General features: G+C 36.7%; 1 protein-coding gene across 3 annotated transcripts; it reads left to right on the forward strand.

Moving 5' to 3' along the window:
* LOC147399784 (uncharacterized) lies at positions 1-25,819 on the forward strand. Of its 3 annotated transcripts, XM_086445264.1 has the most exons (21): positions 1-129; positions 798-1,468; positions 2,240-2,321; positions 3,457-3,617; positions 3,781-3,844; positions 3,986-4,131; positions 7,062-7,255; positions 8,542-8,669; positions 8,863-9,150; positions 10,085-10,222; positions 12,487-12,741; positions 13,094-13,234; positions 13,314-13,625; positions 13,789-13,962; positions 16,751-17,681; positions 17,904-18,112; positions 20,655-20,759; positions 21,027-22,409; positions 23,104-23,742; positions 23,845-24,055; positions 24,526-25,819. In XM_086445264.1, exons 2-21 carry the CDS (start codon positions 798-800, stop codon positions 25,269-25,271), a joined length of 6,978 nt encoding a protein of 2,325 aa, XP_086301390.1. In that variant the 5' UTR covers positions 1-129; the 3' UTR covers positions 25,272-25,819. The 3 variants fall into 3 exon arrangements, with proteins under 3 accessions (XP_086301390.1, XP_086301391.1, XP_086301392.1); XM_086445265.1 differs by lacking the exon at positions 13,094-13,234; XM_086445266.1 differs by lacking the exons at positions 1-129; positions 798-1,468; positions 2,240-2,321; ... (1 more) ...; positions 3,781-3,844; positions 3,986-4,131 and having other exon boundaries at positions 7,079-7,255; positions 8,550-8,669.
* The last annotated feature ends 1,288 nt before the right edge of the window (positions 25,820-27,107 follow it).

Genomic DNA, 27,107 nt, shown 5'->3' on the forward strand with positions numbered 1-27,107 from the left:
CGCTTTTTATTTTTTATTTTTTTATATACATATTTTCTTCCTTTACTTTTTTCTTCGCTCCCTTTTAACTACACTACAATGTCTGTGTGTCTTTGTTAATTGAGCCGAATCGGAAGTCTAAGAACCACTGTAAGAGCTTCTGAAATCTCAGATTGTTTTATCTACAAATCTGTTTATAATCTCTGATTCGACTTTTTATTTTTTCCATCTAGAATCCTCTTGTCTTCGGTAGAATTCTGATTTCTCGATGGATTAATCTCTCGCTGTTTAGTTTTTTTTCTTTTTCTTTTTCTTTCTCGATTGATGAATTAGGGTTTAATTTCTGCTAAATATTTGCCTCCATTCGATTTATTTTATTTAGAAATTTCATTAACAGACATGCATGGAACTGTTTATGATTTCGTGTTTTTTCTCACTTGGTATGATTTTGAATTTTTTTTTTTTTTTTTTTTCTGTTTCTATTAGGAAATTAGGGTTCAGAGAGTGATTTGTGAGTGGGTTTTGTAGTACATAGCTCTAGCATTGCTTCTGTTGAGATAGATAGTTGCTAGGGTTCTGTTTCTGTTAAAGATGAATGTATCTCTTGTATTTGTTCTGCAATGCAGAGCAATCTGTGTCCATAGATTACCCAGACTGAGATGATTCGGATGAGTCATTTGTTTCCAAGCATATTTAAATGGATTATATATATTGGGAATTGTTTTTTGATTAATGTTGCCTGAGAAAACTCTACTTAATTTCAGTTTAAAATTGATTGAAATTTTCCACTTTTTTGGTGCATGAATTGTGGAAAAAAGATGGCAAATAGTACTCGATCGAGTTGCAAGCGGAAGGATGATGACAGCAACAGCTTGAAGAGGAAGCAAATCGGAGGCAAAAGTTCAACAACTTCGGGATCGATGAGTACAGATACATCTGGTTTGAGAAGGTCTGCTAGAGGAACACCTTCGAAGAAACATAGGGCATCAAGTCCTTCAAATACAAGAAAGTCTGAAGGAATTGAGACACGTTCAAGAAGATCTCATAGATTTGAGAAGGGTTCGAGTTCTTTGGAGACAGACAACAAAAACGAGAAGAGAGAGAAAAATGGGAAACAACGAATGCTAGACAACGAAGATCAAAGAAGAGAGGAGACGAGTCATCCAAAACCTCGTAATATTTTGCAAAAGAAGAGATTAATGGATGCCCGTTGTTACAGGGAAAGACTTTATAGAGGGAAACATAAAAGGCATCCAGAGGAATCCCATGAATCCAAGCATGGAGATGAAACTCCAGTGTCTAGTAATTCTTCCGATGAAGTAATAGCCAACGAAACTGTTGGTGATACTGACAGTGTATTTGGCACATGTGGTGCAGTGGCAGGTGATAAGATCGGCACTTCTAACACTGATGATGTTTCTTCCTCGCTCTCTGGAAGTAAGAGGAGTGATTCTCTTGGGATATGTGTTGGCTATTCTAAAAGGCGAAGGTATTTTCTTCCCTATAATCCCTTTTTGGTATGCAGCTTTTGGTTATGATTGTTTAAGTCCATTGCAATGTTAGATATATGAATCCTTCACTTAGTAACAAAGAAAAGCTGATTTTAGTACCATTTCCCCTCAGAAGTAGGGCCAATTCGTGTGACCCCTTGTACTTTGCAAAATAGTATACCCCCACTTCCATTGAGAATCAATGGTGTTTTTTCTTAAATGGGTAACCTGGACTTGAACCCACAACCTCAAAGTTGCTTTGCAATGTGTCAAATCAACTGATATCAACCATCCAGAGTCAATGGTGTTGGGGGTCTTACTAATTTCTCAAATTGCTGTGAAATTTGGGTAAGTGGGGCTATTTCACAGTACACTGCTTGTGCTCAACTCCCCAAGTTTGCAACTATTTAAATCCGGACTTGACAACTCTGATATGAGTTCTAAGCTTCTAATCCTGTGGTCAAAAACCATATCTTAAGAACCGATGCTAGTTTAAGTACTCCTAACACGATGATTTGTTACAATACAAAGTAGGGGAATTGTACATTTACTCTCAGTCAATATTGTAATCACTAAAGTATCCTGAACTGGTAACTAAACGAAATTATAAATTCAGAACAAGTTCCCTCTTTTTGTGTAAAACATGGTGGATGGAAATTTTTATTTGGATGTGGAAATTTCTACTTACATGTAATTTGATAATTTAGGAACATTGTAGGGTATCACAATTAACTTGTTGGCTAATTCATATTTGCTATTTGTTTGGGTAGGGTGAACCTTGATTCACAAAATTGCGATGTCCACCCCTGCAACTCTAAAAAAAACCATGATTTATGCGACACTTTTCCGAAGGTATGTTCCTTTCTTTTTTGTTTTGTTTGGCTTCCGATTCCTTATCACTTTTTTCTTCTTCTTGTGGAATGCATGTCATTGATCGCTAAATTTGCTAGTTGTTGTTTTTTTTTTTTTTGGTATGTGTGTGTGTGTGGCTGAAGTTACCAAAATGCTTATATTCTGTTGTAAGGCATCTCTTCAGGACAAATTGGAACCATAAGGCAGAATCTTTCTTGACCAATCAACTTGAGCTTTTTAAAGTGAGGAGACACAGTTTCACTTTGTAGGATTTGCAATTTAAATTGTGTCAAGGTTGTGTGGGAAGAAAGATGCAGGCCCATTTTTGAACACAAGGTTGGTTTTTCAGCGTTCGTGGTTGAGAGGGTCAAGGCCTATGGTTGTTTATAAAAAAATTAAGAATAGTTAGGAAGATATGATTAACTTTTCTGATTATCGATTGAGGTGGTCATCTCTGTAACTTTGAAATTTGTTCTACAAATGACCCAACCTCGAGCCATCCTGCACGGCTGCACATCATTTTTCTCATACCTCAAGGAAAGGCTGGGTCTAACATGTTGCAATCCCTGAGATGAGCTAGAAGGTATTAGTCCCAAGTCAGACGTTGGTGGACTAGAAGTGTCTTACTCTTTGGCATGCTTGAGTCCAGTCTTGCTTGTTCAAAATCCTACTTTTATGTTCACTGGTTCCTTCTGATTTTTTGGGCTGACAAATGCAAGATGCCTATAGTTGACTTAAATTGATAAGGTGATGGGCCATCCAACCATGTGTACAATATAGATTTATAGACAACTTATATTACTAGTATGTTACTGTAATTCTCTCCCTTTAGTCTTTCACATCTTGGTTTATTTGGCATGTCATATACGGTTTAAGCAAGGCTAGATTCTAACTTTTTTGGTCTTTAAACATTTTGCTGTTGCATGAGGTTCATCTCTTTGGTGGTTTTGCTTGTTATTCTGATCTCCTGGTCTATATTATGAATCCTGTTACATTCTATTCTATTCTATTCTGTTGTAGTCTTGGTTCAAGTCTTCTTCTTTATTTTCATGGCAGTGAGCCATTAATTCCTATGACTTTCTTTTCATTGGGATAATGTGTTTCTAATTGGTATCATTCCTTCTATATTTCTTAGGAAGTTTGTGAGCAAGCAAACATACTCAGAAGTCTTAAAAATAATGGGATACCTGTGAGTTGCATCCAAAAGGATGGGTCTATAGAAGATGTAAATCTTATGGCTAAAAAAATAGATGATGCTGATCTTGATGGCAGTGAGCTGTTGCCCGAAGCTCACAGGTGCACTATATTTCATGCTATCACATAATTCCCATGAATGTGTGGAAGTTTGATTAGGATCTTTGTTCTAATGAACGTCTCGTGAGTTTTTCAATTGTTGGTTTGTTCAATAATTTCTTTATCATGCCATTTAACAGGGATATTTTATCAATTTGCCTTCCAGGAATGTTGTGCACGATAACAGCGACGAACATGCTATGGCAGAGGTCCCAGTTATCTCAGAAGAGGTATATATATTTTTTATCTGCATAGTTCACTTGTAAATTTCATTTTATAAATTTTATTTTGACTTTATTGGATATTTATCCTTTGACGAGTTGTATATTTTAAAATTGATATTACCATCTATTCTTAATGCTTTGCGTTAGGATGGAGAGGAATTTGAAACCAGGGTTAGCACAGGACATACTGAAGAATGCTGCAACGATAAGCAGTTAAATGAGTCTCCTTCGGACTTTCAAACCAAAACTGACCATAATGCATGTTTCATCTGCAAGCTTGATGGAAATCTCTTGTGGGTAACCCTTATCTAATTCCCTTTCCTTTTACTTTGTTTTAAGTTGGCAAATTAAAGACTAAACTTCAAGTTGAGGTACCTCTCCATAGGTGAGAAAATGACCATAATAAAAGGTCCCTCACAGGCATTCCAATTTATTTATTTCCTTGAGTACAATGCCAAGAAGCATGGAATTGCAATGTGGTAAATTGATTCATGTTTTTTTTTTGGTCGCAAGTATAAGGACGGGGCTTGCAAATTTCACCTAGTGCAGTGGAAGCTTATTTTTTTTTTGCCCAAAAAATGTAGGGGTCAGGATTTCAGAAAATTAGGGTCATGAATTTGGCTATGTTAGGCAAATGGTTGGGGAGGGTTGTTGTTGATCAAGATAGTATGTGCAAGAGAGTTATCCATGCAAAATATAGGTATAGGATTTTTTGGTGGGAAATCAACAAAGTGTGATCTGTTGAGTGTATTCCTCCACTCTTGGGGTGTGTCATACCGCATTTAAGCCCCGTGACTCTTATATTCATAGTTCTCTCCTTCTCCAATCGATCGGTCTTTTGGAGTAGTTGGTTGGTTAACATGGTATTAGAGCACTAGGTTCGTATAGGTCACAGGTTCAATTCTCTCCACCCTTATGGGTGAGGGGGAGTGTTGAGGGTGTATTTTCCTCCACTCTCGGGTGTGTCATACCTCATTTAAGCCCTGTGCCCGTCTTATATTCACAGTTCCCCCCCTTCTCCAATAGATCAGTCTTTTGGAGTGGTTGGTTGGTTAACATGATCCTCATATGAGAGTGGATTTTGGAAACATATCAAAGTTCTGCTTGAGTTTTGCATAAGGATAGCATTTAGACTAGGTAAAGGGAGTACGGTTTGACTCGGGCGGGGTCATTGGTCTAACACTTACATCTTAAAGTGCAAATTTCAAATCTCTACCCTATTTAATCCAAGAAAATATTGTCGATTATGAATTTCATGGTTCATGCTGGGAAGCTCTGTCTTGGGATTTCTGTTTTGACATTGTCTTCAATGCTTGGGATGTTGAGTTCTATTACTAGCCTTATTAGCCGGCTTTCCTCTTTGGATGGGATTGACAAATGTGAGTCCATAGTCAGAATGGAGTAAACTCAAGGCTCTGAAAGAAAAACTGAAAGTCTGGAACAAGGAATTCTTCGGTGAAGTCAACTCAAAGAAAACATCCATCGTTCAAGAAATTAAGAGCCTTGACAAAAAGGAGGAGGCTGGTTCTTTGACATTAAAGGAGAAACTGAGTCGAACCAACTTGAGAATGGAATTTCAGAAGGTGGCTGTTTTGGTGTTTCCCTATTTCAATATCTTGTGGGGACCAAAAGTGCTGTCTAAGGTGGTGTTCTTTAGTTGGACTGCAGTGTTGGGTAGGATCCAAATGATGGATTTCTTGATGCATAGAAGTTTTTGTGGGGCTAACTGCTGCCTGCTGTGCTTTAGAGACATGGAATGAGCTGATCATGTTTTGCTCCGTTGCAAAGTCGTTGTTTGAATCTTGGGCAGTGCCTTGGGAACTCCTTCTCCGGGATAAAGAGGTTACTTTGGAGCATTACCCATTTTACGATTTATTGGGGTATTTGGAGGGAGCGTAACAATAGGATTTTTGAGAACAAAAGTCTTGGATCCCATTCTCTTATCTTTTCCATTTTGGGTTTGATTTTTCTATGTTCTAAAGTCTTTAAAGAGCTAAGGGGGGTCTTGTTTCAAGACCTTGTGAGCAATTGGGAGGGGGTTTGTTGTATTGTAAGAGAGTAGCTGTTTGTAACTGTTTTTGCTTGGTTGGTGATCTTGCCCGACCTTGCCCCTTTTTAATGAAGTTCTACTTATCAAAAAAAAATAAAAAATCTTGTCAAGTTGGCAGTCCTTGATTTTATATCTAAAATTGCATATGTGAGGTTATCATGGGGATTTTAGTGGTTTATATATATATATATATATGTATGTATGTATACAATTGGCAATTTTTTGAAAAAGTCGCGTTTAAAATGCGACTTGCATACCTAACGATTAAAACGGTAAAAAAAATGTGACTTTTCATGTGTCACAAAAATCGCTTACTTTTTCCCGTTTTTTCACAGAGACAAAATTTTAAACATTTTCTCTCTTTTTTTAAATGTGGGATTGGATGCATAATAGAATTTGGTAATTCATAAATGTAAAAATATGGGATTTGATGATAATAACTTGATTTTATGAATTTTCATTAGATATATAATTTTTCATTACTTTTAATAAAAAAATTTATCTTTTATTTTCATCGTTTTTTTTTCTCGTTTTAACTTTTGTTCCAAAGTTTTCCCTTGCTGATTTAAACCCATATGCCAACTTTGTGACTATGGTTATCATTAGCATTTGTGGCTTTCTTTTCTTTTGGTGCAAACCATTAAGGATTCAAGGGCATCATTTTTAGAGGACCCTTTGTCTACGTGCGAAACGGTCTGTAAAGATGGATTATAAGGTGGTGGGCAGCTGCTGTTTTGTTTCCATTGCACTGTATTAGGAAGGTCTCATTGACCTCTTTTGGTCCTCTTTCTTCTTTAACAAAAATTATGTTTATACATGCCCTGATATACAGACTTGTACAATACTCTGCTTTATACTTTTGGCTAGGTTTCTCCATTGAGAGGCTTATATAGAAAGCCTGAAAATATGTTTTCTGTCAAATGTGCATTGTATTTGACAGAAGATTACTGGAGAGGATAGAAATTACTTGGTTATCCATCTAGACATTTTTGTACTTTTTAGGTGTCTTAAAAAAATTCTCTGTTAAACATGCTAACCTCTTTTCAATTTTTTATTTTATTTTGTGGCAGAAAGGTTATTTTAATTTTGGTGATTCTGTTGATATGTTTGTAGCTGAATTATATATGTTGCACCCTGCAGTATTTGAAATCTTTTCCTGCTTTCCAATTTTAGGTGTTGTGATGGAAATGGGTGCAGCATAAGCTGTCATCACTATTGTCTTGATCCTCCTTTGAATGATGTCCCATCTGGTGTATGGCATTGTCTGTGGTGTGTCAAGAAGAAGATAGAGTCAGGCGTGCATTCAGTGTCTGGAGGAATGGAGTCCATTTGGGATGCTAGAGAAGGGGAGGTTTCAAATTGCAGAGGTATTGATACAATTGTTAAATAATTTCATGAATATCTTCTGTGAAATATATATGGATCAGGATCCGTGTACACATATATCTACAACGTGTTTTGTCCGATGTGGGCTAAAAGTTTTGGATTGAGCTGATTTTTGGCGAGGATGATCTCTATGATGTAGAGATCATCCTCACCAAAAATCAGCCCAATCCGAAACTTTTAACCTCGTCAAAAGTGGTTTACAAAAATGGACGGTCCATGATTCTTCAACTCATAAATATGGGGTTAGAAGTAGCTGATTTTTGGTAAGGATGATCTCCTCATCATAGAGATCATCCTCGCCAAAAATCATCTCAATCCGAAACTTTAAGCCCACATAGGACAAAACATGTTGTAGATATATGAGTAGATATATGTGTGTGTATATATATATTTGATAAGTATAAATTGCAAATAAAGTACAAGGTAGTCGAGGTGAACCAACCTAAAAAAACACTAGACTATCTGGAGCACAAGGACTCCCACCTAAAAACAAAATCTTCAAAGAAAACACCTCTGAACTCAACAAAAAGTTTACACCAATAGAACAAAAATCCGAGGATCGACAATTTGACGTCCTAACCTGAGGCTTCCATTCCTTGAAAGCATCTCTTATTCCTTTCAACCACAATCCCTAGCAAAGAGCAAATGGAAGTAACCACTGTTGAGTTTAGTCCCACATCGGACACTCATTGCCTTGTCTCTCTCTTTATAAGCTCCTGGTCCACTCCACTCATTGCCAATTGGTTTTGAGTTGGATCGCGGAGCGGCATACCGAAAAAAGAAAGGTTTTGGAAGAGAAAATAAATAGTGGACTGGACTCTCTACCTACTCAACATAACAAGATGGTTCAATCCTTCCTTCTTTCTTTTAAATGAACCCTTAATCATAGTCTTTTTTATCATGGTATCAAAGCGGGCCTTTCTCTCCTCCACGTCACCTAGTTCATATTTCCACCTGCTTTGGCTCAGTCTGGCCACATGTGCGGGGGCGTGTTGAGTTTAGTCCCACATCAGACACTCATTGCCTTGTCTCTTTCCTTATATGCTCCTAGGCCACTCCACTCATTGCCAATTGGTTTTTAGTTGGACCCCCCAAGTTTATCAACCTCCACAGAATTTTTTTCCCTTCCAGAGAATAGGGGAAGATCCCAACTTTGTAGAACATCTGTGAAATGTTTGCTCAGTATTTTATTCATGTCCTCGTAGCGAGTTACATATGGGTAACAGGAGTGGTCTGTGCGAATAATGACTTCATATTGTTATGCTAGGAATGCAGAAGCAGAATCATTATTTGGTCAAGTACAAAGGTCTTGCTCATGCTCATAACCGCTGGGTCTCAGAAGATCAACTGCTTCTTGAAGCTCCCATGCTTGTTGCAGAATTCAAGAAAAACCAGGTTGCCATCTCGTGATAAACTTTGCATTAAGTACTATGGTATCCTTCTTTGGCAGATAAATGTGGCATTTCATTAAGTTGATCATTGGATGTATATTGATATGTTGAGGCAATTTTGGTGTTGATTCCTTCTCCACAAAAGTAATAATTATCTTTATGATCTGTGTCCAACTTTGCCCCTCCCCCATCCTCAGGTCCTAAAGTGGAAATCAGAGTGGAGTAAGCCACATCGTCTGCTACGTAAAAGATTGTTAATGTCTCCAAAGCAGCATGATGAGTACCTCAGTGAGCATTGTAGTGATACCTCGAATTGCCATTACGAGCGGCTTGTGAAATGGACTGGTCTTGGTTACGAGCATGCTACATGGGAGTTAGAGAATGCATCATTTTTGAGGTCGCCGGAGGCTTTGACACTTATAAGGGACTATGAGTGTCGTCGCGAGAAGGCAAAAAGAGCATCTGACCCTAGAGACGCAAATAAGGTGCTCCTCATCACATGATGCAAACTGAAAATAGTATTTTTCTTGATCTTTACGATCATTGACCTTTTTAAGCATTTCTCCAATCTTTAAATGATTTCTCTCAAGACCATGGAATGTGTAATGGTAAATCTCTTCTACACATAATCTCACTTTATAGAAATGTACTTTGTAAAATTGTAAGTTCTTGATATTTATTCCAAATTTGAATCATAGATTTATATATGAGAACCAGATTGATCTACCCAGTAGCGAGGGATCTGGTTGGGCTAGTTTAATCACAAATGTGAGTTTCATGTTTTCAGTGGGAAGGGGTATTTGCACCACGAGGTTATCATTTGCATTTTAGACCTTAGTTTCTTTTGGTGTAAACCTTTTAATGATTTCAACGGCCTCTTAAGTTTCAGGTAGGAAGTTGTAAGGAAAGCATGTAAGGTTTTCTGATGGGTTCTCTGCTTTATTTATTTTTTGGTTTTATTTTCTTTTCTGCTGTTAGGTCTCATCAACTCCTTTTGTTTCATTTGCTTTTGATTAATGAATTTTATATAAATCTAAAAGACATGTGATGGATTGTTGTTGGTTGCCTGTCTCTAGGCCTCTAATCTTTCTAGGTGTAAACCTTTACTAAATTTTTTATCATATCTATTTTGCCCATTTGTCAGTGCTTTTCAATGCTTTTTTGTTATTCTTGATCTCAATCTCTTCCATTATTGGGGATGCTTATTGAAACCAACATATTTCATTCATTTTTCCGCTGTTTTAGACTACTTACAATGATGGATAAAATCTTTTACCAAGTTAAAATGATCTTACTTCTTTGTTCTTATTATTAAATATTTTTTTATTATTATCGTTATTATTTGAATTTCTTGTTGTGAACAGCCTTGCATACCTATTTGGTAATTTGTTTATAATCAACAATCTGCAATTTTTGCAGGGAAGGAAAGGTTCATTCTTAAAACTGTCGAAGTTGCCAGGCATAGGTCTACCTGGAGTAGATAATGATCATCTAAGTTTTGTGAACAAACTTCGTGAGTACTGGCACAAGGGACAAAATGTTATCATTGAGGACCAGGTAGAAACTTGTTGGGCTATGCACTTTTTATTTTCTTTATGACTTTTATGTACTAAATAGATGTGAAGTTTATTAATCCTAAAAGCAAAAAAGCAAGGTGGTCGAGGAGATCACCTAATACAAAAGAAAATAATACAGCAAACCACAGAAAACACAACCAGGATAAACACACCCTATGGATTTAATGAAGATTCTGATGGATGTAGGTTTGGTTAGATAATGTGTGGCTGGTAAACAAAGATCTCTTTTTAGCAAAGTTACAAAATACATCTTCAAATACCCATTATGATTCCAAAAGTTTTACTTTTGTTGAAGTAATATATTTTAGACAATTTCTACTTGTTATTTTGATATTAGGATCTGATTGGATACTAGAAAAACAAATGGGCAGGATTGATATGTTCTCAATGGATGAGATAAAGACAAAATAATCAGGTGCAAGCAATACTACACCTGCAATTGTGAAAGTAAACATTCCACACGTTGCTTGCATTACTCTTTGATTCCATCTATTTGTTTGATTGAGTTGCTTCGTTTTGTTGATTGGCATGCCTTCCTTAGGAAGTTGCTCTGATATCAGATGATGCAAGAGAAAATGATTCTCACTAAGAAAAATAGATTGATTTTGATACAAAAGTAGAAAGACCTGCAAGAAGACTGAATGAAAATAGCTTTTCCAAGGTGGTTGAATCACGAGAGAACCCACCAAAATCTCTCTACAAGTGAAACCTTAGAAACACCAAGGTAACCAATGTTATTAATGCTTCAAAAGTTATCAAAATATTATTAATTAATCAAAGTCTTCTTACATGTTCCATAACCAATTATTTATAGGAAAAGGAAACCTTAAAACCCAATGTTAGAAATAAACAAATTTCAACCGTTAATCTAAAATAACATTAATATTTTCATAATAATATCTATTAGACCTCTAATATTTGTCTTCTAATGTATCAAAACTTCCAACATATTTTTGACGCCAAAAACATTAGAATCTGCCAAAAACTCGTGCATAGTTTTTGGAGATCTTTTAATGAGCTTTCTAAGGCATCTGTTCGCTTTTGATCAGATTTCAGAGTAAACAAATTTATGTCCATTGGAAATTAGTAACATCTAGACCTGATGAGATTTGAGAACATGGGCATCTATTTTGGCCATTTGTTCATTGTGCCTTCAGAAGAAAGTTCGATCCTTCTTAAAAAGTAGCTCAACTGTGAACTTTCTAGTTGGAGTTTTCATTGGGCAATTTCTATAGATGATGATAGTGGTTCCTTGTGATGGATGGTTGATAGTGTGACAATGGATGGTATGAAGATGGTTCATGTGATGTAGATGTTCTGTTGTCCAATGGTGTGATGATCAATGACTTGATGAACTGATCACTTCATTGTTATAGACATCATATATGGGATCCCCATCTACAACATTCAACAATTTGTTCGCATCACTCTTCATATCAGTTTTTTTTTTTTTTTTTTGTCAATTGCAGTTGCTTCGATATGTTCATTGGCACGTGTTCCCTAGGAAGGATCTCTTTTTGTTATGTAGAGTAGATATATGCTTCTCTAAGAAAGATATTGCCCTTGTCCTCTTTTGGTTATCAAAGAAAAATATAATGCGGATCCATCAATTGATTTTTTCCCATTCACTAGTTTAATCTGTTGTAAGGATAATTCGTTGTCCTATATCCCATCTTATTGTAAATCTTACACGGGTCTTTCCTTGCATTTCATATTATGCACTTCTCTAATATGTTGAGCTTTCTTAAATAAAGAGAGCTTTTATGGCCATACCAACTTTTACTTTTAACACATCAACCAATGAAATTACACATGACATACCAAATAGGATTGACAGGATACCGAATATCTCTTCTCCTAGGCCCTAGAAAAAGAGAACTCTAAGAGAGAGGGAAAGTTATGGGGACAAGAGCAAGAGTGAAAGAGGGATAAGAGATCTTGGGAGAGAAGGGGAGTGAGGAAACATTGTAAAACCGTGACAGGTACTATGCAACAAGGGGCTAGGTCCATGACAGGTGGCTGCCATTCTGTTTATATTATCATAGTCTATAAAATCTCTTTGCACATTCTCTTTAGTCCTAGAAAGTAGATAAATTTAAACTACTTTACGTCAACTATTTGATTTACTCCTGAATTTTGTGAACTCTTGGTTTTGCCTTCATCATACTTTGGTGTTCAATCCCTGTACAGTTTGTACTCCAATTCTTGGACTTCCATGTGACTTGTTGGGTCTAATGCTTGCAGGAACGAGTTTTCAAGGTGATCTTATTTATTTTATCCTTGCAATCCCATGCATGTCGGCCTTTTCTCATCATCTCAACTTCCTCTGCTCTTTCTGTATGGGAAGCTGAGTTCTTGCGCTTAGCACCATCTCTCAATGTTGTTGTTTACAATGGGAACAAAGATGTTCGGGAGAGTATACGAGCATTGGAGTTCTATGAGGAGAGTGGTTGCATAATGTTTGAAGTACTTTTATCACCTCCAGATGCTATTGTTGAGGTAGCTCCTTCTCTAATGTATTGTGTTGTTTATAATGGGTTTACACTTCAATAAGGAAAATTGTGTTACAGACAAAAGTGTCTTTCTTTGGTTTATAGTTGCTTGTGGTTGATTCAATTTTCATGATCATTGAGTTTTAGTTCTTTGGCATGTGTTGTTAAACTATGAGAGCATTCAACTAATATCACAAATGCCCATAAAATACTGTAGTTGGACAAATGGATTTTGATCTGGGCTTTCCTGTAACTTACGTATGTGAAGGATTGTTTTGAAATAAAAATTGGATATGATGCAGGACTGTTCCATTTTTCATTAGTTTTGGACTTCTAGTTGATTTCATATTGTTCTGCAGGATCTAGATTTGTTAGAATGTGTGGGATGGGAAGCAATAATTGTCGATGAGTGCCAGCACTTTGGAGCGTCAAATTTTTTTGACCAAATTAAGACACTAACCACTGAATTTAGGCTTCTTCTCATTTGTGGTCAGATAAAGGTGTCTAGTTATCTCTCATCATTTATATTTGATGTTCTTGGCTTCAGACTATGCCCTTGACTTCATGTTGTTTTTCCAGGATAGCATACCTGAGTACCTCAATCTTCTGTCCTTCATTGACTCTGGAGGTGATGGGAGTGGCTTTGATAATCTGAAGACTGATTCTAATGATATTATTGGTAAATTGAAGGAGAGGTTTGCACAGTTTGCTGTATGCGAGCGGAAGTCAGACTCCTCTAAGTTTGTTGAGTACTGGGTTCCTGTACGACTTTCCCATGTGCAGGTGGAGCAGTATTGTGCTACACTACTTTCGAACTCTACATCACTTCGTTCATGTTCAAAGAACGATCCTGTTGGGGCACTTTGTGATATTCTTATCTCTTCTAGGAAGGTAAGATCTGTCAAGTCTTGAATTGAAGTTGATGTTTTTTTTCTTAGTTTGTCATTTTTTTTCTTTTGTTCATCGAAATGTTGGCATCGCATGGACATTTTACAATTACCCTTGCTTGGTATATTTCTTCAGTTTTTAATAGTTAAATGTTGTTTCTTGGCAGTGCTGTGACCACCCTTATCTTGTGAATGAGTCTTTGCAAAGCTTGCTTACGAAAGATCTTCCAGAGGTTGAGTATTTGGAAGTTGGAGTAAATGCTAGTGGAAAGCTACAGGTTCTTGACAAAGTACTTCAAGAGATAAGAAAACGAGGCTTAAGAGTACTTATCCTTTTTCAGGTACCTGATCCAAGATATTCATTTAACTTCTTTTCCTGTTATGAAGTCTGTGGTGGTTTTAGAAGTCCACTTGGTTGAGCTAAAGCAATGATTTTTGTTTAACTTTGTCAGTAATAACCCTATTCTTGGTTTGGCCAATTTTTTTGGAGTTTGGCCAATTTTTTTGGGATAAGTGTGATGGTGATTGGAAAAGCCACTTTATGCTTTGGTAATGGATGCTGGGATATTTGCAGTTAGCTTCTCTATGAATCTGTGGTCAGAGGACTCTGTTCATCTTATAAACTATGTTATTGATGTTCTTATTCTATCTCCATATGTTGCAATCCATTCTGGAATTATCCACTGGACCTCATTTAGCAAAATCGAATGAAGATTTATGCAATTGACCATGTTTGGGGTGGACTTGATGGTCACTTAAGACTCTTTGAGGGAGGGGTTTTGAGTCCAAGCCTCAAACCATGGAGGTTAGGAAGTAGGATGTTGGAAAAGAAGAATGTTTAAGAAGAATAATATTGAAACATTCTTCTTTTCTTTCTTCTTAACTTAAAATTGGAATAAGATACATAAAATAAGAAAACCCAAAAATACCTCATTTAAAGTTCTGAAACATTCTTCTATTCTCTAAAAAATGCGGTCCTATCTCTCAATTTCCGTCTTTGTATGCCTGTTCTATTAAGAAGAATCATTCTATCCAGTAGTGTTTGATTCGCAATGAGTCTAGCCCTACTTGAGATTTGGGGTTCAGGAGAAACTTTAATGATTGGGAGCTAACCGAGGTGACATCTTTCCTTGATTTCCTGTATATGTTTCATCTCAATGAAAACGAATATGATAAGTGGGAATGGACAAGGGCTAAGGATCTGAGATTCTCGGTCAGATCCTTCCATAAGTGGCTGACTCATTTTGCAGAGCGATCCCTTTCAGGACCAATCATTTGGTCTTAGTCAGTTCCCTCTAAAATCTCCTTTTTTATTTTGTTAGCTTCTCTTGATAGAATTCTAACGATGGATAATTTGATTGCTCGGGGTTGGATCACGTCCAATTGTTGTCCCTTTTGTTTGAGGGAAGGGGAATCTGTAGATCATATTTTAATTCATTGCTCATTTTCTTATAATATTTGATCATACTTTCTTGGTTTTTTCCGTATTAATTGGGTCTTTCTTCGTAAGTTCTCCTCTTTGTTAGAAGAGTGGACCAGTAATGCTTTCCACACCAAAAAACGGTTCCTGTGGGCTATGCTTCCCTCGGCTATTGTTTGGGGGGTTTGGAACGAGAGAAATAACAGGGTGTTCAATAGTAAGATTATAATCTCTCATGCAGGTTTTTTGGAGATCTTGGGCTTTTTATACATTTGGTCAAAATAGAACATAGAGTTCGCGGGGATTACTTTTGATGATTTTGTTTTTAGATGGAACTCTTTATGTAATCACTAATGCTGTAGCTTTCCTTTTTCTTGCTGCCTCTTGTGAGGCTTTTTCGCCTCTTTGTAAATTTTTCTCTCTCTTTATCAATATATTATACTTATCACAAAAAAAAGTCTTTGAGAAATTCATTAAAATTTAAGCCAAGTGAATCAACTGCAGAAATAAAGAACTAAATAGGAAAAGAAGTTAGGAGCTTTTAAAAAAAATCTATTTGCAGTAAAATATCTTCATCTCATTGCAGAGTTTTGATCTATCTAATTATTATGTGATGTCATGTGAAGCAAAAAAGTTCTCCTTTAATCATTTGAAGGCTTTTTGTACTTGTTAATGTATCATCTATTTCATTGATTAACTTCAAGTCAGTTATGTATAATATCTCTCAATTTTTTTCCCGGAAGAGTGGTAATTTCATTAATAAATTGAGCCAAAACAATACAACAAAAAGAAAAACATTTCGAGAGGATTTTACGTATTACCAGGAGTCAAAAGATAAAATCAAGGAGAAAGTAAAGTCGGATACTGTTTGTTGGGGTTGTTGGAAGGAGCAATTGCCCTAGGAAGTCATTATGGGAGTATTCAGTCTACTATTTTTTTTGGTGAGGCCATTCAAGCAATTCAGGGGTATCTTTTTTGTAGGGTTACTTTGTAGATGCGGTTTGCTTTGTAAGCCGGTGGACAAAAACCTATTTCAAAACGATTTTTGCAGAGTTGGACTCATCTTATACCTTTCAAAAAAAAAAAAAAACTCTGCTTGTGTAATTTAGTATCATTTTATTTGCATCTTGTTTCATTGGCTTTTCTGAGGTTATTGGTTTCCCTGTTTCAAAGCTGGCAGCACGCAAAGTTTGGGTGTGTAACATTACTGACCTGGGATCTGAACCCTGCCTTTCACACTTGAACCTATGAAAAACGACTATGTAAATTAAATGTTAAATAAGGACAACTTCATAATCATAAGGACTATAATATAATGGTACTACTAAACAATGATTAAAAGAGAAATACAATACATCCACATAAAACGTACGCTGAAGTCAAAAGGTGCCAAAAATGTGTGTGCTCCCTAAGATGTAAGTTTTCTCAATGCCTCTTTAGACGTTTTGTAAACATTGCCCCTAATGCCCTTGCCAAAGAAAATGAGCCACCACATCAAATACCACTTCTATATATGAATTTTCCTATTTCAATTATATTAATGTCTAGAGCAGCTAAATACTTGTTCAATCTGGTACTCATTGCATAGTGAAATTATTATATGACAACGTGTGAACCCTTTTACATAATCTTTTATGTTGTGTAAATTCCCCTTTTTTTTGTGATAAGATAAATGATTTTTTCTCATATAAATGTTTTTGATATGGCAGTCAATTAGTGGGTCTGGACGAAATTCTATTGGGGATATTTTGGATGACTTTCTGCGTCAAAGATTTGGTCTAGATACCTATGAACGCGTTGATAGTGGGTTGGTCATGTCAAAGAAACAAGCTGCCTTGAACATGTTCAACAACAAAGAGAGAGGGAGATTCGCATTTTTAATAGAAAATCGCGCTTGTCTTCCAAGCATCAAACTTTCATCAGTGGATGTTGTTATCTTATTTGATAGTGATTGGAACCCTTTGAATGATATAAGGGCACTGCAGAAGATTACTATTGATTCACAGTTTGAACAGATCAAAGTGTTCCGTCTATATTCATCATGTACTGTTGAAGAAAAAGTTCTAATTCTTGCTAAGCAGCATACAATTCTTGATAGTAATATACAGAATATAAACTGTGGTACTAGTCATGCACTTCTCATTTGGGGTGCCTCTTATCTGTTCAAAAAACTGGATGAATTCCATAGTAGTGGGACCCACTCCTCAAGTTCAATCACTTCCAAGCAGTTATTCTTAAATGAAGTATCGCAAGAACTGTTGACTCAACTACCCCATGATGCTGAAAATGATAATAAAAGTGACTGCTCAATCATTGTAAAAGTTCAACAGAGCGGAGGAATGTATCCCGTGGATGTTTCTTTACTTGGTGAGGTGGAAATACAGTCAAGTGATGAAGAATTACCTCATGTTTTTTGGACTGATTTACTCAAGGACAGGCATCCCCAGTGGAGATATTCATCTGGGCCATCTCCGAGGGTCCGGAAAAGAGTTAAATATTTTGAAGAGTCGCCAAAAAAATCAGAAGTTGAAAGGGACGAAGTTATAAAGAAGCACAAAAAAGTAGTCAACCCCCACATTGATGTAATCTCTCCCAAATCAGTAGAAGATGAAAGAAGAGTATTCAGCATGGACAAGCAAGGTGGGCAAATGCTTTAATACTTACCATGCTGTCTTAATGGATTATTTGGTGCAATGAAGAGGGGATACTCATACTAAGCCAAAAAAAAAGGGGTTACTCATAAGATGGATTTTTTTTTTTTTTTTTTTTATACTTTGTTTTTTCCTCACTGTAGTTCCTACATTTTAGTACTCTAAATTTGCTTCTTGTTCTGAAACCTAAGTTTTTTTTTTTTTTTTGCAGGAGATTCTTGCCATCCAGATGGTAAAGGGGCCCCAAGTTTGCCAAGGTCGACAACTAATATGAATGCTGCAGGTGATCATATGGCCAAAGAAATTCCAGAACAACCTGAAGAATCTGAGGAAAAAAGAAATTTCCATGATTCACAGAAGAACCTTCACCACTTCTTGAAGCCAAAGATATTAAAACTCTGTGAAATCCTACAACTTCCAGTACGTTTCTCTTAAAACCCAATTTACTTGAATGTCTATTTTATTTTCCTTAAGCTGTACGTAGTGCTTTCGCCCCTTTTGGTGGTAATGTTCATTTGTATGAAACTCAATCAGGGACAAGTGAAGTCGGTGTCAGGTATATATACACATTGTCAAAATACTTTGTTAATAGTATCCCGGTTCATCAATTTAGCATATATATATATATATAAGTCTTCATTAATGATATGAACATAAAAAAGATAACTGAGTAAGTCGAGAGACCTACCTTCATACAAAAAGCATATCCATAAGGAGACTAAACTAAGAATTACATACTGAATCCCACTGCAAAAGAAAGTCTTCAAAGAGCTCCCTTAATTTCTGGACACACCTTAGCCCAATTATTTATGAGACCCACGATACTAATTATAATATCTTGCATCATTTGCTCCTTTCCTTCAAAATTTCTGATATTTCCTTTCCAAATTCCCCAACAAACAATGACAATGGTAGTAGACCAAAAAATCCGTTCTTTTATGCCTTGAAGATTTGATTTTTCAAATATGTAGAAGAGATGATGGAATTTTGGACTTGTCAAAAAAGACAAAAACACCACGATATGCGGAAAAGGAAAGATAAATGGGGTCAAATTTGTATTGCCAGCTTACAATGAATAAAATATGACATATTGACTCCGCACTCTCTTTATAAAAAGAACACAAATTTACTGAAGTGGGGTTCCCCTAGCCATGACCTGATCTATGATAAGGATTTTATTTAAAGATGCTGTCCAGATGAAAAAAGATACCTTTTAACAGAACTTTTGAACCGCAAAGAGAGAATGATGACAATAAAGACTCAAAATAAGACTTTCATAAAATTTTCAACTACATTCACAGTTATCCGTAGTTTTCAATATATATTAACCAAGGCCGGCTCGATACAAATTGAGGCCTTATGCAAAATCTCTAAAGGATGCCTTTTTGATATTTAATATATTAATATAAATAATATTAATTAATTTTCTATGTAATAAAAAACAATGATGATTTTCTAATTTTCTTTTGCTAAAATTATTCTTTTATTTTTCTTTGTATGTTAAGAACACTAGTATTTATAACGGGTAGTTGCCTGGTTACCAAACCCGCAAATCCAGTTAGTTGATTTCATTAAATATCTCCAATAAATAATCTGGTTACCCTAATATCCAAAATTTCATTAAATGGACATATTTTAATTATGTAAATCCAAACACTTCTTGAAATTTACAAAGAAACAACTAATTACTATAAGACAAATATTCAAAAACAAAAATTGAAAAACAATACAAATGAAAAAGGTTTCTTTCAAACCAAAAAACATCTAAGAAGCACAAGGAAAATTTCTTTGATAGTTGAAAAACAAGCTAACAACTAAATAGAATAATTAATAAATTAAATAAATTGATTATGTGAGGTTTTAATGAAGATAAATAGTTTAAAAAAAAGATGATGAAGATGGTTCAATTGAAATTGTTTTTAATTATTCAATATATTAAATTTATCATTATAAGAATGCTCGCTTTATTCCTTGATGCCCTAAATCAAATCTAATCTGTAACTAACTCTTTTAGAGTTTTAGTTATTTATAAAGAGGAAGAGAGAAGAGAAAGATTTGTGTAGTCTTCTATTTTTGTAACTTTTAATTAACACACAAGGGGAAGGGACCTTTTAAAAACTATTTTAGGGGGAGTTTCCAAAAAGGTAGGGAAAAATAGGAACAATCCCAAAACATTAGACTATTCATTTTAACTTCAAAAACTATAATTACAATTTTCCCAATTAAAATATTTTGGTTAAAGTGGGTAAACATTTTCCTATTCTATTCTATAGAATAGTAAATACTTTCCCCGTTTAATTTAAGTAAGATAGTTTTAAAAATTCCACTTTATAAAATAATAAGTTTTTTCCCTACTTTAATCAAAATGTTTTAATTCCGAAAACGATAATTTACCATTTTCAGAATTAAAATGAATAGCTTAATGTTTTGGGAATTTTCAATTTTCATGCATGTTTTGATGAAACAGCCTTTTCTTTTACTTCCAAAATTTAAATTTTCAACATGGCTGGGGATGGAGATCGAATGAGATTTTGATTTTTTTTTGGAAACTACGAATTTCTAAACCAGTAGGGATTTAAAGATCTTAACTAACAACTATATATATAGGGGAGCGTCTGGACTCCGGAGGCCCTAAAGAAAGCCAAACATTGTGCCAAACATTTTTCAAAACAAGGGTTATAAGTTTCGGAAACTTCTAACTCTATTTAAAATAAAATGAGTGGTGGGGCGCATTCCCACCTTGAGAACATAGAAGTCATATATTTTTGGGGACTTCTCTCTATGTGGGACAATGGTCTTATTAGAAAAAAAGGGTAAAAACTGGGGGTGAAATTTCGGTGAGAATCTTAAAAGAAATTTTTTTGGGCCTTCTTTCCATATAGGGCCTTAGGCAGCCGTTGCCTGATGATGCTTCAGATGGTGAGATGATTTCATGTGTGTCTGATTTGGATCCTGAATGCAGGAGGATGTCAAGTCTATGGCTGGAAGGTTTCTTGGATATGTAATGAAAAATCATCATGTCAACAGGGAACCAGCGACGATATTGGAGGCTTTTCAGATATCTATGGTCAGAATCATCCTTTTCTACTTCAATTCCCTTGTTTCATAATCTCACAGTTCTTGGAAACACCTTTTGCAGTCTGAATAAAAGCATTTGATAGCTATTTTAAGAAAAGAGACAAAAAAGGAAATATGATTGGAAATATACATTATTATAAATTCCCAGAAATCGATAAACTGAACATCTCATTTTGAAAAATTCAGACTTGCTACCACTTTATCTTTTAATATATGTAATGAACTCACATTGATGTACTACTGTGCAATTCTGCAGTGTTGGTCAGCAGTTTCGTTGTTGAAACACAAGATCAGTCGCAAGGAATCTCTTGCAGTTGCAAAGCAACACTTGAATTTTGAGTGCAAGGAAGAAGAAGTGCGATCTGTCTATTCAAAATTGCGATGGTTGAAGCAAATGTTCTCTGATCGGGCAGAACTTGTCTTGGGCTCAAATTCTGCAGAAGATTCTACACCAAGAACTAAAGAAGTGGCAAATTCACAATCGATGGCTTCTGATGAGGAAGAACTGGAAGAAGGTGAGATCAGAGAGAGCTCTAAAAGCCTTAGCTGCTCTGCTCAATCGGTTTCTTCCAAGCAGGATCAGGCAGTTGACTCTGGAAAGGTTGATGATGACTCATCGAAAAATGTATCATATAAGAGTATTAGAAAAGTTCTCAAAATTCATTCCAGGAGGATGAGAAAGCTTCTTGAAAAACAAATTGAGGAATTTGAGGAGTTCAACAAAAATAGGGAACAACTTCTGGAGGAAGAAAAGGCAAAGTTAGAGAAAAAACGGAAATTGGAGTCGGCTCTCATTCGTGCTATACATGGTAAGACATCTATTGGACTAGGTAAGCTGAAGATGGTTGATGAGGATTTTGCTAGGAAAATGGAAGAATTCAATCGTCAAATGGAGAGACAACAGAGAAAACTTGAGGCCGTGCAGCTCGCTGCAAGTGAAAAAGAGAATCTATTGAAGGCTCATTGGTTGGAAGAAGCAAAGTCTGGAAGACCAGTGGATTTGTTTGCCTGCCTGCCTTTGCCTGAATCTGGTTTCAGGGTGGAAGACATGGAGGATGATGAGCAAGGTGGGGTTAGTGATGATCATGAGAAGGGCACCTCCATGACTGCACCCTTGTCAGAACATGGTTCGGATGATTTATGTCCAGTCATGCCAGAGGAATTGGTATCTGGTGGACAGAATGGTGGAATGGATACTATGGCCTTAGAAAGAGAAACGGTTGCAGGAGAAGAGCAGCAAAGCAGAGAAGAGGGTTCAGACAATGGGTGCACCCCATCCTTGGAGCCAACTCGAGCCGATGCTCAGCAGCTCCCTGCCTCTACCCAAGATGATCGGGATGATGGTTCAGACCATGGGTGCACCCCATCCTTGGAGCCAACTCGAGCCAATACTCAGCAGCTCACTGCCTTTACCCAAGATGATAGAGATGATGGTTCAGACAATGGGTGCACCCCATCCTTGGAGCCAACTCGAACCAATTCACCATTGGCTGAGCAGATCACTGCCTCTACCCAAGATGATCAAGAAGATGGTTCAGACAATGGTTGCACCCTATCCTTGGAGCCAACTCGAGCCGATTCACCATTGGCTCAGCAGCTCACTGCCTATACCCAAGATGATCAAGTTCCTTCAGTTCAGGTAAATTAGCAATTCTTTTTGTTGATTTTATTTGGACCTCTTTTCTGGACAGTAATTGCTGTCCTAAAAGATTCACAATAAAAAAGAGAGCTGCTATCGGCACCCCAAGTTTTACTTATTACACACCTCTTTAATTAGTTATCACACCCAAAGTAAAGATTAAATCACACTCTTCAAACATTACAAAGGTTTGGCTCAAATTATAATCTCAACATTACAAAACAGAATACCATTCGTTCAAACAATTTCAGTGGTTACTTTACAATTGTGATTTGGTTCATATAATATCCTAAACCTCAAAAATAGAAATCGTACAACAAAAAAAAAAAAAAAGAGTTTCTATTGGCACCCAACTTTTACTTATTCTCAACCATTCACTTCTTTTCTTTATGTTTAATTGGGGCGCAATAAGTAAAAGTTGGGGTGTCAATAGCACTCATAAAAAAATTGTTGTAAGCATCCAGTTAAGGGTTGATCTTTAGTCTTCTAATGGTGGACTACATCTCCTGCATGTGCACCAGGTGTAGACTAATATGCTACTTCAGTGTTCTCTTCTCCACTTTGTGAAAGGTGGTGGTGCATGCGCGGGCATGGTCTTGCATGTCTTAGCTGTATTATAGTCTTTTTGCTCATGTGTCAGTCTTAGTACTAGTTAAATTGCAGCTTTTTTCTTACTATTCTGTATTGTGACCAGGCACCTTCGAGTGAGCATCCTCAACAATCCATCGCTGCTGAGGTTCAAGGGGAAAACATATCTGGTTGTGAGGAGCAGAATCCTTTACATCAAGTCGAAGTTCCTTCAGTGCAGCCGGCTGTTACCACACCATTGCATCAACCTAACCATGAGACCACTGTTCTGTCAGCTGTTTTGCAATCACAGCCGCCTGCATCAACAGATCCGCTCCCTACAGAAGACCGTCAACATGATGTACCTGAACCAACAGGGATGGAACAAGAACAGATTCAACAGTCTCAACCACCAGTTGAGGGCCAAGTTGAGCAATTTAATCACTCTGGTCAACCACATGACACAGAGGTGCAACAGGCTCAAGTTCTAACACAAGCAGTGGACAACTCTCAGTTACGTAATCACTCTGTTTCACTGCCGAACATGCAGTCGCAACCACATCTATTTGTGGACACACATTTGGGTGGAAGAATACGTTCTGATCCTAGAAATACGGGGATTGTTCCAGAATCTAGTAATCGCTCTCCACAAACTGCTCATGTGACTTCCCGGGTGCCTCAGTTCTTCCATTCTGACCCTCTGCAAAACGAATTGGCTAGAATACTCAGAGAAGAGGATCAAGCCATTAAGATGCACAAAGATGTGGTTTGTCTTTAAATAGTGTTTCTTTTGTGTGACACTATTCCTGATGATATTGGATGTCCTATTTTATCATATTTATTATTTGTTAATTTATTGTACTTGTAGACAACACGACTCAATTCAGAATGTGAGATGGAGATAGAAGAGATCCGGAGGAAGTACAATTCTTTGCAGCAGGATGCTGCGACAATGTTAGTGCAGAAAAGGAAGGCACTTGAGACAATTTACAATAAAGTTTTTTTGAATCGGTTATTGGCTGAGGCTTTCAAGTTCAAATTGAGCGATGTCCGGGTTGGTGCACCCGGGGTGCGGCAAGGTATGGAGTTTTCCTCAGGGCTCTTTCTGGGTCTTGACATTTTAATTCTCTATTTTTAAGTTCTGTGCTCAGCTTGGAGATAGGCAAGTTAACTCATTTTAACCTAGTCCAGTGACCAAAACAGAAATACATTTTTTCCGATATTGGTAAAGTTGATGTTTGTAGGATTGATGATAAAATTAACATTATATGTTCCTGGCTTGCTAAGTTGGTAAAGTTTGTGTTACACAGTTTCAAAACCCACCATTGCCCACTATAAAATTACAAAATTGGGTTTCATTTACCTGAATAAATTGTGCTAATTCGAGTAAATGTCTCTTAAATGTTGTTGTACAGAGAGCTTAGGTAAGTTCCTAAAAGTTACTGGTTGGTTGAAAATATTGTACATTGGATGCATCAGATTTTCCTTTGAAAATTTTGTTCTTTTTTTTTCAATGCCAAGGACCATCTAACTCTTGTTTGCTTTCCAGGCACACAGACTGGATTTGTGCACCAATTATCTCAATTGTCGTCCCAGCAAAATGCACATAGACCTATCCCTGCTTCTACCCTATCAGCAGTTTCACCTGTGACCCCACCAGTGCAGGTGGTCCACCATTCTGCCGCACTTTTCTCAAGCCATTCAGTCAGACCAAACATAAGCCCAAATATCCCTAGCAATCCTGTCAGACCAAGCCCCAATATCCCTAGCAATCCGGTCAGACTAAACCTAAGTCCCAATATCCCTAGTAATCTGGTCAGACCAAACATAAGCCCCAATATCCCTCCCTGGGGAAGCAATCAAGCTAGCAGTGAAATACGGTCCCCAGCCCCACATCTGCAACATCTAAGACCTTCTACATCCATTTCAGCACCAGGTCTTCCACCCGTCACTAGTGTGGAGCCCAGTCAGCAGTCACATAGTGTTCCTGCTGCCACACCCCGTGCACCTACCTACCCACCTGGGCCTTTTAACCGGATGCAACAGCAAGAAAGTTCTGGATGGCTCCCGGTTGCACAAAATTCTTCCTCTGCTCTTGAGTTGCTCAGGGACGTTGACAATCGCCCTGGTGCGAACCCTCCAAGCGTATTGCCACCTCTTACTGATCTTGGACTTGAAACATTCTTTGACACATGGGGCATGTCTGAACTGGCAACAACAGGCAACTTACGGGGCCCTGGAGCACCTATGGTTACTGCAGCTGACAACATTGTTTGCTTATCTGATGATGACTGATTAGGTTGATTGATGATGGCTGTGCTGGGTGATTAACAAATTTACTTCAGAAATAGGAGTAGCCATTTCTGTAAATATTCTAACATATTGTGTATAGGTAATCAACTACTACCTACCCCTTTGCGGCTTATGAAAGTAAAGTTCATTATGAAGAGGAGGATCTGAAACTAGATGGCACATCGAGATGGAGTTTATGACCAACTGCCCACCAGCCGCCATTGCAGAAGAATGGCTGACTGACTATTTTGGTAGGGACTTGATGCTGTTTACTCAACCTGGTGCCCCTTTTGAAGTCTCAGTCTGCTCTGTATAGTTTCATCCCAATTAGTTTTTTTTTTGTCCCTTATAGTGTTAGAATGTTTATATTACCTTGGTTGCCCATTATGAGGGAAAAAAAAAGTGGAATAGTTTTTGTACAAGTTTGTTTGAGTTCGGCTTTGATACAAACATATACCACACAGGTTCAATACACAGGCAACCTGCCAAATGTCTTGAATTGCACTGAATGATGAATGGGATCCAAGCTCATGATGAAGGTTGGCACTAAATGGCTTGAATTTGCTGGCCATATTGATTTTTGGTGTTTAGATCCCACCAACAGGTAGGGGAAATTTCATCCTGAAATCAGAACGATGAAACAAAATGGTTTTATGCAAAGCGAAATTGAGTTGCAAATGGCACTAGAAATACAAAGGAAAATGGAATTAATATGGGGAGCCAAACTTTCATACCATGCGAGAAAGATAATCAGATGGAAAATGTAATTAGTAGGTATAAGAAATGCCATTGGTACAGCAAGTGCAGGAAAGTTGTAAAGTTAGTAACGATATTGAGTCATTTTAAAAAGATTTTCTATCCTAGCAACAAATTTAATGGGGGTTTACATGGATGATCTGCTAGACCATAAAATATCCAAGATTTATGCATTTTCCAAGTCGTTAAATGAATATTTTGACGATTACCCAAATAAATGTCATAAAGAGACATTGAGTTTGTCCACCTTTTGACGTGAAGAATGGAAATATAGTAGAATCATGGTTTAAAATCTAGTTTCGTATCAATGTTTTCAGTTTATCAAAAAATCAAAGAGATACCGTAAAATTCAAGAGACATCAAAAAATGATATTTTAGAGAAAATACATGGGTTTTTCAAATATTTCTCAAAATATTAAGGGGACTTCAATCCCTTATCTTTGAGTGGAGATTGAGGTCCAGGGCATGCGTTAGATCATCTCCAATGCTAACTCTGATTTTTTCCTTTAGCAATTTTTTTTTTTTTTTGTAAGAGAATAAAATGCAAAAAAACTCATATTTGGCATGTACCTCTCCATTTTTTCATCTAAAAAAAATGCCATTGGTATGCTTTGAATGACAATTTAGGACAAGCATTGGAGCGCAATTTGAGAGGTTTTTTCAAAATTTAGAACAGCCATCCCAATTTTAGACACTGTTGGATATGCTCTTAGAGAAGAAAGAGAGAAAAGTCGGTGGAGGAGAAGAGAAAACAGGAGAGAGAGAGTCCATATCACAATAATTTTCAACATAAAATAGCTCGGTAATTATGGTTTCACTTAAAAGTAAAAAACTTCATTCAGCAGGATGAGTCCCTATATATCTCGACGCTAACTATTGTCACACATATTACAATGCTTTCTTACGATGACCATAAATGAAAGAAATAAATCCAAGGCCAATAATCTAAAATGCTGACAAACATTTTATAGTACACAGCACTGAGAAAACATCATCATTTATATAGGGAAATCTCAGTTACTTTCTACAAATTATAGAATAGAGTTTCCCCAATGAGTCGTGATAAAATGCACCACCTACGTG

This window comes from Akebia trifoliata, chromosome 6 (genome assembly GCF_017979445.1).
Source record: "Akebia trifoliata isolate Shusen 1 chromosome 6, ASM1797944v1, whole genome shotgun sequence".
NCBI classification, from domain to species: domain Eukaryota; kingdom Viridiplantae; phylum Streptophyta; class Magnoliopsida; order Ranunculales; family Lardizabalaceae; genus Akebia; species Akebia trifoliata.